Below are 11075 nucleotides of genomic sequence, written 5' to 3'. Positions count from 1 at the left end.
TCGGTAGGCATGTACGAAAATTGGTGGTGTATCTGGGTGCACATTAATCTTGTGATTAATCAGGTTAGTACACACTAATTGTTCTCCGGGTAATGCTACGGTATCCCTGTGCTTTTCCAACAGGGTTAACAAATCATTTTCTTCATCAAATTCACCTGAGTGAATTAATTTCTCTTTTATGCTTTCTCTGTCCGTAGATTTTATCTTACTTATGACTCCAGCTATAACTATTTCCTTCACAGGGGCGGGACATTTTTCAATATTAACTATACAAGTCCCCTTTTTCAACTGTACTTCCCCATTCATGTGATTAATTAGAAATATCTGAGTTTGCCCTTCGTCGTTCATCTGACATAATGCGTTTTCTACTGACAATCCTTTTATTTTACATAATTCTTCCAAGACAAGAACAGTACTATTCCGTAACTTGCTCTTTATGGTAACTTTCATATAGGAGTTAGGTGGTATAATTAAATCATTGGTGAGATGGGCGGGAAAAACTGATAAATCAGTACCGTTACCTGGGTTTTGGTGGCTGGGGTGGTGGTGGTGTGAGTGGATCAATACACTCATCTGTTTGTGTATGTTTGTTTAAGCTTTTAATATTACCAATACTTTTTGGTTCTGTTTTACTAATCGGTGAGGACTCTGATGGTATTTCCTCTATGAATTCGTTATCAAAGTCTATTCCATTCATTTGTGGGAGTAAAGTTATGTTCTCTGTTTTCATGCATCTTAAGCCCAGTAACATATGAGCTTTAATTGCTAAGTTTTCAATGATATGAAAAAATGCAAAGATTGGTCTTGTAGTCTCTGTGAAACTGATGTTTAACCGTATCATACCTTTTACTGTGATTCGTTTGCCTCTACTGTATATAAGGCTAAATCAGATTCTTCCAGAAAAGTTACTTTCTTCTTATTTCTAAAAATTCTATTTATTTCTTCATGTGCCATTAAGTTCACTGGAGAGCCTGTGTCTAAAAATAAGGAAACGTTTTGATCCTCACATACAGCTGGTATCAAGATACACTCATTTCCCAACTTGCCTCCAACGTGAATTTTAGACTTGCTTTTCTTTAAGTTTGTTAGTTTTTTGTCGTGACTTGGTCTTCCCCCGATTTGAAAATAGACACTAATTTTTCTATTGTTTTGCAGTTACTGGTCCAGTGCCCTTGGCACCGATGATGCCTACAGTAAGGACCAATCCTTGTGTCTTTTGTCTATCCTCTTTTTTTTATATAAAGGATTCATTCCTTGTGTGTCCTGGTTTTGCACAATAATGACATAGAATGGACCTATCTCCTGACTGTGATCTGCGACATGACTTCCCATACTTAGTGGTGCCTGTGGCGCGAGATCTGCTTGGACTGCGCGAAAACTTATGAAACTGCCTGTAGCCTGGTGTTTGTGATTGTAGCCTCAACTCGTTCGGTTGTTTGCTCTACCTGCTTTCAGGTCGCGATCGATTTGTTCTCTGTTTGGGGAAGTTGTAGCTGTTTTCACAGCTGATACTGTCTCAGGCACTCTCATTCTACTAGCATGTGATTGTGTTTCGATCATCCCTACTTTGCTACACTGCATCTCTACCTTGTTCATTAAGTCTGGTAAGCACATACCTGGGGTGTACGCCATCATCTTGGCTATCCTGAGGGTCCCATCAGGTAATTTACACAAGGCAGCTACATAACCAATGATGTCCACAACGAGGTCTGGGAACATCTTTCCATCTCCTGATATCCAGTTTGAGTTTTCTAAGGCAGCTAATAATGTTCTTTTGATCATGGAGACATCAGCAGTTATTTCACTGAGGACATGATTTGCAGTATGCTCCCTTACGAGATCTACAATCTTATGTAATTCTGGGATTATACCTGGCAAAAAGTTCATACCTCCAGAAAAATTTTTCAAAAATTCAGTTTTAAATTCATCATATGTCTTATCTTGGAGAAGTTTGTCTGACTTAAGCAAGTTTCCGCCGGGCATCTTTCCTGATTTATCCAAGAGCAAAAAATAGCAATTTTCTCTTGTTCATCTGTAATGTGCCTTTTTACGAAGATCTGTTCACATTGATTGACCAATGAAATGACATCAGTACGGTCTTTTTCTGTGCCAGAGGATTTCGGGTCAGTTTTATCCTCATGGTGTACGTAAACATTAGGTGGGGATGTTTGATCCATGGTATTCATTTTCACTGGTTGCTCTGTTAATATAACTTGGACTCGTTTATCATTGTGTGAGGGAAGAGTGGAATAGGTTTTCCCTGAATGATGAACTATGTCAAGTATATTGTCATCGGTATGCTAGTCAGAGACAAAGTTCTCAATCACTGCATCAGAGGGGGTTTGGCAATCATCATCATCATCATCTAGAATTGAGGTATTAGTTTCTTTATTTTTAGTTTGGGGTGAATTTTGTAGGGTGAGGAGAAGAACAAGGGGGATTTAGGAAGGGAAAAGGGTGTGTAGATCAGATATTTGTTCTAAGATGTTTAGTGGAGAAGTATCTAGAGAAGGGAAGGAAAGTGTATGCTGCCTTCATGGACTTGGAGAAAGCTTATGACAGAATAGATAGGCAAGGTATGTGGAAGGTACTGAGAATATATGGAGTGGAGGGGAAATTGTTGAGTGCTGTGAAGAGTATGTACGAGGGAGCTAGGGCTACGGTGCGAGTGGATGGTGAGCTGAGTGAGTTCTTTGATCTCAATGTGGGACTGAAACAGGGGTGTGTGATGTCTCCATGGCTGTTTAATATATATATGGATGGGGTTGTAAAGGAGGTGCAAGGTAGGGCAGTGGATGTGGGGGTGGCCCTAATGAATGAGGGTGAGAGTTGGAAGCTTCCAGTGTTGCTGTTTGCTGATGATACAGTATTGTTGAGTGAAGATGAATGGGAGTTGCAAGGTTTGGCGAATGAATTTGGGACAGTGTGTAGGAGGAGGAAGCTGAAAGTTAATGTAAACAAAAGTAAAGTTATGGTGTTTGAGAGGAATGAAGTCACAGAGTGTGCAGTGAGATTGGATGGTGAGGATATGGAGAATGTGAGTGCATTCAAGTACTTGGGTAGTGTGATGAGTAAGGATGGAACTTTGGGGGATGAAGTACGTGAAAGGGTACAGCAGGGAAGAAAGGTTGTTGGTACATTGAAAGCAGTGATGAGAAATAGGGAGGTGAGTATGGAAGTTAAGAAGTCACTGCATGATGGTATTGTGATCCCTACCCTGACGTATGGAAGCGAGGCGTGGACCTTGCAAGAGGGGAACAAGTCAAGAGTGAGAGCAGTGGAAATGAGTTACTTGAGAGGAGCATGTGGAGTGACGTGGAGGGACAGGTTGACGAATGAAGAAGTGAAGGAACGTTGTGGGGTAGATGTGGATGTGGTTGAAAAGATCAGGAGAAATACACTGAGGTGGTTTGGACATGTGGAGAGAATGGAGAATGAAAGACTGACTAGGAGGGTGTATGTAGGTGAGGTGGAGGGAGGGAGAGGGAGAGGTAGACCGAGGATGAGGTGGAGGGATGGAGTTGAGAGGTATATGAGGGAGGGGGGGTGAGTTGGGGGGAGGGGAGTCAAATGGTGGGTGACAGTGACTTGGAGGCGTTTTGTCTGTGGCCACCCTTTGCGGGATTAGGGCGTCGGGCTATAGATAGATAGATAGATAGTGTGTTGCCCTGGTGCTCTCCTAATTGTGTATCCTAACTGTGTATCATCTGGTACAAATACAGGTGGATGTGAAAATATTCCTGTCATATCACTCGTCTAAAATGAATTCATGTTGCTAAGGTATGGTGTTATGAAATAAGTCTTTTGTTTATGTCCTAACTAAATAGACGAGTAAATGAGTTGTAATGAATGATAGATAGTGAGTGTATAAGTGTATATATGAAAATAAGTGAAGGAGGTGATTGTACCTATTTTAAAGCACTGAGAAGAAATGAGTAAGTATAATTACACCCACTTGATACAGATAGTCACTCTGAGAGGCGTGTCGAAGCAGCTGTCGATCTCGGAAGATAAATGCAGAATTGAATGAAGATCTCCTCTCGATAATTCTAGGGCTGTGTTGATGGATGATATTACTCACGTAATTCCATGGCCTGCTGAATGTAGTGGTTAACAGCTGTACTCACAGGTGAACCTCACTATACAACGTCGAATTCCCACTCAATACTGTGAAAATAAATGAGTATGAGTAGGAGCATGAGTAACGAGCAGTGGGTGAGAAGTGCCTGGTGCCAGTCACATGTTGATTGGAGTGGCGTCGCCTCAGCGAACATGCATGGTGACGTCGTCTCAGCAGATACGCAAGGTGACGTCAGCTTCCCACACTGGTAGCTGTGGTGAGTAGCGATGAGTGACCTGAGTGAGGAAAGGTGAGTAAGGTGTGTTATAAATGTGGCTCCGGTGTTTGCTGTGTTGTCTTGACCTCTGCATCAGCGATGGAGGTAGGGGGGGGGGTAGGAGAGAGCATTGGGGTTCTAGTGCTTGTTGCTTTGTTCTTGTTTTTTGTTTACTTGTTTTGTTATTTATTATTCTTGCTGCTGCTTGAAGTTGTGTGAAGGTGATTATAGAGTTGTCTTGTAGACTTGCTATTTGTAGTTAATCGTAGAGCTTGTTGATCCTCACTCGTAACTCGTCATTGCTACTGTATGCTCGTAGACTTGTAGGCTCGTATACTCGTAGACTCGTAAACTCGTTCTTCTTATTGTATACTCGCTTGCGGTTACTTGATCGTAGAATTGTAGTATGTAGAATCAGCTGTAGAACTGGAGCTGATCTTGGTTACAGTTTCGTCTGCTTTTGTAGAAATAATGATTTGTAGGCATAGAGTCGATCGTTACTGTGCTGCCACCATTTATTGTTGGAACTTCTTAGCCACAATTTATATATATGTAACTCTTTAGTCTCGTAATAGGCGAGTCTTGAGTTTTGGTTAAAGTTATTTTGGTAATTGAAGAGCAGGAGGAGTTAAAGATGAATACGGTGAGTTGATTTTGATTTATTATCTTCAAAGAAAATCTAAGTTGAACAGCATATGTATTACACAGGGTGTGAGGAGACGAGCGTGAATACCTCTCACTTCCCTTCTCCTCAGATCCAAGAACGCCCAAGCTAAATAATGTAGGGTGAAAACCATGAGCAGGTAACAGGTAAAACAACAGAAAATGGCGAAGAGATTTAATAAACTTCTCTCACCAATAATCACGGCAAAAAAACCAGTATTTACAAAACACAAAAACATATGCAATAACAACAGCCAGCCAGCGTGGAGAGAGTGGAAGCAGTGCTTGCTTCAAGTCGTGGGAGCTCTCTACCGTCTTGTCCTGGATCAGGCAACAGGTAGTCTCTGTTGAAACGTTGAGACACGCTCAAAGATGTGGAATGGGTGATGAAACACCAACTGGAGAAGGTGTCGAACTGATCTCGAGGGCGGCAGGTGTCTCAAGTGAAGTAGTACATGAATACAGTGGAGTTTTCCCCCTTACACGTCTTCCCCCACCACGAGTCTACTCCTGGTAGACAGACAGGAAACTCCGCTTGGAACCAGGATGAAATGGAAACATTCGAAAAAATGAGTAAAATTTTTACAAACATCTACCATGGATAAAAGTCCCTATTCAGTTGTAAAAACAGTCTTCTTTACAACTAACCAAGTTAACATTCATCAGTTTCCTTCCATGTCCATTATTTTCAGACCGTTAAGAACTAAGCATTAAAATCGGCAAAATTTTTGTCAAATCTACCGTGCAAAATTACAGTGAATATAGAACACACAAAATCAATCTGACTAAGCGAGATATGCAAGTCACCCGAGATTGGTATTACAGCAAACTAGACTCTACTAGGGAGATCGGCACCAATGTTGTCTGCCCCAGCTATATGGACTAAGCGGAACTTGTATACCTGCAGACTAAGAGCCCAACGCAGGAGCCTGTAGATGAGGGGCTTATGGTCTACCTCGAGGATGAACTCGAGTCCTCGAAGGTAGTAATCAAATCTCAGGATACCAAAAACCACTGCAAGGGACTCACGTTCTATGGTGGAATATCTGATCTCTCGTGGAAGAAGTTTTCGACTTGCATAGCAAAGGGATGAGGACAGCCAAGATGATTCTGAAGCAGGACTTCCCCTAGACCTTGGTTGGATGTGTCAGTCCGGAGAACAAAGGTAAGGCTGGCGTCTGGGAGCCGCAGTACCGGGCTGGAGGACAACACAAACTTTAGGTGGTTAAAGTAGTTTTCCAACTCGCCTGTCCAGGGCAGAGGCTCTCTAACCATCTTCTTTAGCAAGTCCGTCAGGAGTGCAATGAAATTAGCAGCCTGTGGAAAAAACACTTTGTAAAAATTCACCATACCAAGGAATCCATGTAAAAGCTTCTTTGTTGGTGGAGGAGGTACTCACACAAAGCCTCCACCTTACTGGGCTGAGGTTGTAGATGGTCTCCACCGAGAATGAAACCTAGGTACTGGATGGTCGGGAACCCAAAGTGGCACTTTGAGCTATTGAGAGTAAGTCCATGGGTCCTAATCTTGTCAAACACAGCTTTAAGGGTGGAACAGTGTTGGGTCCATTCTGAGGAATAGACAAAAACATTATCAAAGTAAAAAGAAACATTGGGGAGGCCTGCGAGGACAATGCGCATAAGCTGGATGTAGGTAGCACATGCGGTGACGAACCCAGAAGGGAGACGGCAGAACTCCATGAGACCAAGGTGTGTGGGGAAGGCTGTTAAAGGCTTGGACCTGTCAGATAAGGGGACTTGATAATATGCCTTGCACAAGTCTAGTTCTGAGAAGAATTTGGCCCCAGAGAATTTGTACAAGTCTTCTTCAATATTACAACAGGTCTCTGCATGGAAAACAGTGACTGCATTTAGGCGACGATAGTTGATGGCCATGCGGTAAGAGCTGTCAGGCTTACGTATCATTACAGCTGGGGAGCAGTGTTGCGATGATGACCGTCTGATGATGCCTTGTTCAAAAAGTCTATCGACTTCCTCTTCAAAGAAAGGCTTTAGATGGATGGGAACCGGGTAGACTTTTGCTTGAATTCTGCTGGTAGTAGTGAGGATGATGTCATGCTCGATGGTAGATGTGCATCCAGGAACTTCTGAAAAAATGTCATCATATTCATGGATAAGCTTAAGTAAGGTAGCCCGTTGTTCTGCATCTAGGTTGGGATTGATCTGGGGCTTCAAATCTTCTCCATCGACCTTGCCATCGGGTGTCACTGGGAGTCTTGAATACTCATCCTCTGGATCCTCTGTGCAAGCAAATTCATCCCCGTTTGGCGTTTCCTCATCCTCAGGAGAGACTTCATCAAGCAGTTCAGCGAAATTGACCTGGGAACGACGAAAGTAGAGTTTAAGTAAATAAGCATGATACAACTTTGGACCTCTGGGACATTCAATGAGATAATCGACCTTACCTCTCTTTTCTAATACCTTGTAAGGACCTTTCCAGACTACTAGGAGTTTGCTAGTGCCACTGGGCAGTAAAACAAGCACCTCATCACCAGGCTGGAACTGACGGACTGGAGACTTCACATCAAAGTATGCCCTGTATCGGGAAGTGCTTACCTCTGTGTTCTGAGCAGCAATCTTCGCTGTTTCAGTCAACTTATCCTGCAACTCTATTAAGTATCTAAAAGAGGACCGATCGTCGTCCTGGAGATTGCAATCTTCCCATAGGTCCCGAAGTACTGACAGTGGTCCTCTGACTGCTCTTCCATACAGCAGTTCGAATGCAGAGAATCCAGTCCTGTCACTGGGGATCTCCCTGAGGGCAAATAAGGTGGGAATTAGATAGCAGTGCCACTCACGAGGCTTTTCGGTGCACAACTTGCGTAGGGACGCTTTCAGGGGGCCATGTAGCCTCTCAACACGGCCGTTCGCACTAGGGTGGAAAGGAGTAGTAAAAGATGGCTTGACACCCAGGAGTTTATGCAATTGTGCCATAAGTTGGGAAGTAAATTGCGTACCTTGGTCTGATAATATCTCCCTTGGAATTCCAACCCAGGAGAAGATGGAGGGTAGAGCTTCTGCCACAGAGAATGAGTCAACATCTTTAAGGGGGACAGCTTCCGGAAATCCGGTGGGAGAGTCGATGAGGGTGAGGATGTATCGGTGCCCTTCTGATGATGGAGGCGATAGAGGTCCGACCAGGTCGATGGCTACCCTGGAAAATGGTTCAGTTATTATAGGGAGAGGCTGTAGAGGCACAGGTCTAACTCTGCCCTTTGATTACATTCTTTGACATACTTCACAAGACTTGCAAAAATCCCGAATGTCTATGCCCATACCTGGCCAGAAGAATTTATCAGCTATTTTCATGCTGGTCTTTCTGTGTGAAAAATGACCAGCCAAAGGATTTTCGTGTCCAACAGACAAAATAACAGGCCGCCAATCTTTAGGGACAACAAGAGAGAGTTTACCCACCTTCTCAGGGTGCTTGGCCGAGATACATTTACGGTATAGTTGGCCATCGGACCGAAGATACTGAAATGACGACCCATCCTTGGATCTCTTACTTCACTGGAGTTGGCCTTGTCCCAAAGTCCTGTTAGAGTGGGGCAAGATTCTTGCAGACTACCAAATTCTTCTGGAGTTATGGTTAGAAGCTGAATTTCTGGCAGTATCAGAGGATGGACTTGCTTCACTCTACCACCTCGAGTCTGGACAACGTTGACTTGGTTCTGGAGAGAACAGGGTTCCTGTGCAGGGGGTGGATCGGCTATGCCTTCACATGGTGGCAAATGGGTGTGTTCATCTTGGCTTAATGTTCTACCAGAGGTGAAGTTTGAAAGAACAGGAGGATCATCAGGTAAAGGACTGTTAGGATCATGTGCCCCAGGAATGTTACCTATCAGTACGCTAGAGCACTTCATTGGGGCTCTTACCACGTTGACCCATCCCTTGTAGTACGGGCAGCGGATGTAACAGCGAACAACGGGGAACTCACTAATGCGCCCCAGGAAGTCTTCTACTTGCACCTTGGGATACGAGGAAACGTCGGCGTCAGGAACTGCCTCTTCTGACACTATGACTGTGTTACAGCCAGTGTCCCTGATGAAGGTCTCCTTAAAAGCACGAGGGTTCTTTGGACAGTGAGCCTTAAGATGGCCTTCTTCCCCACAGCTGTAATACTTCAACCGAGAAGTGTTTTTTGCAGTGGAATGGAAGGAGGTGGTTGTGGCTTGTGAAGGTTTGGGACTAGTACCCATGAGCTTCTTGTGTGAGGCAGAAGACTTTCCTGAGGAACTGGTGGAGGTGTGCTTCGGGTAAGCATTGTGTGCAGATGCCCATGCATCGGTCTTCTCCACTGCTGTCTTGAGGTCTGAGACCTGTTGTTCTTTGATGAAAAGGCAGATGTCTGGGAGGAGGGAGGCCAGAAATTGATCTAGAACCATAAAATCATGAAGGTCTTTGAATGTGGGGGGAACCTTGCAGGCTTCCAGCCAGGAGTCGAAAAGCTGTCGTAGGCAGGTCGTGAACTGCCGATAATTCTCTCTGACTTTGATCTTGTTGTTTCTGAAGTCCAGTCAGTAACGTTCAGGCGTTTTATCAAAGCCAGTCAGCAATGCCTTCTTGAGAAGAGAAAAGTCACTTATGGTGTTAGTGTCAAAAGTGGAATATAATTCTGCAGCGTCCCCAGTTAAGGAGCTCCCCAACCTAATAGCGAGAGAATCTTCATCCACTTTCAGTAGTTGAGCTATTCTCTCAAACCTTGTCAGATAGGAGGCAATGTCCTCACCTTCATTGTAGACAGGAAGGCTAGGTCGTTTCACAACTTGGCCTGGCTGTTGTTGTTGAGAGTCTGTCGACTGTTTGGTCAGCCCGAGTTTTGCCAGCTCAAACTGCCGCTCCTTCTCCCTCTCTTCATGCTCTCATTCCTTCTCCTTCTCTTCACGCTCTCGTTCCTTCTCCTTCTCTTCACGCTCTCGTTCCTTCTCTTCACGCTCTCGTTCCTTCTCTTTCTCTTTGCGCTCTTTGGCTCTTTCATCTCTCTCAAATGCTTGCTGTGTAAGGAGAAATTGATACACATCACTCCCTTCTAACCCAAGACTTTCAGCCTGAACCCTGAGTTCTTTGATGGTAGAAAACTTATACATTGTGACAATAGAAAGTACTACCAATTAAATACAAAAACCCACACAAAAGACATATACACACAAAGAAATGATACCTTAAAAAAAAAACAAGTGCAACAAACAAAAGAACACCTAAACAGTACCCGTCCTGACAACGGAGGGACTTGACGTACCAACACACTTGGCTGGCTAAAGTGGTAACAGACACGGTCACTAGCCAGAAGATTACCTTCACATTACTTGCTCAACCAGAACAAGGGTGGTTACAAGGATTAACCTGCACTTAACCATGAAAGAAGATTAGAAGGTTCTTAACCTGCACCTAATCTATACTCAAACCACAGTTAACACTGTCATGAGCACTCCACTCCCGCACCTCACACTAGTGAGTGTGGTAGCAGCACAAAACAACTTTGAACAACTTGTGGGCTCACAGCACCTTACCTGTCCACCACCAAACTCACGGCACACTACTGTACACTGCTGGGAATCCTGGCGAGGTGCACCACTTGTGAGGAGATGAGAGCGAATACCTCTCATTTCCCTTCTCCTCAGATCCAAGAACGCCCAAGCTAAATAATGTAGGGTGAAAACCATGAGCAGGTAACAGGTAAAACAACAGAAAATGGCGAAGAGATTTAATAAACTTCTCTCACCAATAATCAGGGCAAAAAACCCAGTATTTACAAAACACAAAAACATATGCAATAACAACGGCCAGCCAGAGTGGAGAGAGTGGAAGCAGTGCTTGCTTCAAGTCGTGGGAGCTCTCTGCCATCTTGTCCTGTATCAGGCAACAGGTAGTCTCTGTTGAAACGTTGAGACAGGCTCGAAGACGTGGAATGGGCGATGAAACACCAACTGGAGAAGGTGTCGAACTGATCTCGAGGGCGGCAGGTGTCTCAAGTGAAGTAGTACATGAATACAGTGAAGTTTTCCTCCTTACACAGGGATTTAATTTACTTACTAAGTCTAGTCGGACCCCTCTT

The 11075-nt window shown here is 44.0% G+C and overlaps 1 protein-coding gene across 1 annotated transcript; it reads right to left on the bottom strand.

Annotated features, from left to right (window-relative positions):
* Positions 1–6127: 6127 nt before the first annotated feature.
* On the bottom strand, positions 6128–10107 carry LOC145407477 (uncharacterized). Its single transcript, XM_080278407.1, has 4 exons — positions 9933–10107; positions 8435–9395; positions 6400–8174; positions 6128–6198 (listed from the first exon to the last, which is right to left on the bottom strand). Exons 1-4 carry the CDS (start codon positions 10105–10107, stop codon positions 6128–6130), a joined length of 2982 nt encoding a protein of 993 aa, XP_080134533.1.
* Between the last annotated feature and the right edge of the window lie 968 nt (positions 10108–11075).

Source organism: Coenobita brevimanus, chromosome 73, assembly GCF_032717465.1.
Source record: "Coenobita brevimanus isolate Jiangsu-jjx chromosome 73, ASM3271746v2, whole genome shotgun sequence".
Classification (NCBI taxonomy): domain Eukaryota; kingdom Metazoa; phylum Arthropoda; class Malacostraca; order Decapoda; family Coenobitidae; genus Coenobita; species Coenobita brevimanus.
This window is presented reverse-complemented; position numbering and strand designations above follow the sequence as displayed.

Coding starts and splice junctions, on each gene's coding strand:
- LOC145407477 (XM_080278407.1), bottom strand. CDS start 10,107: ATGTATAAGTTTTCTACCATCAAAGAACTCAGGGTTCAGGCTGAAAGT. Junction 9,396..9,932: donor TGAAGAGAAGGAACGAGAGC/GTGAAGAGAAGG, acceptor TTATGGTTCTAG/ATCAATTTCTGGCCTCCCTC. Junction 8,175..8,434: donor CGGCCAAGCACCCTGAGAAG/GTGGGTAAACTC, acceptor ACCATTTTCCAG/GGTAGCCATCGACCTGGTCG.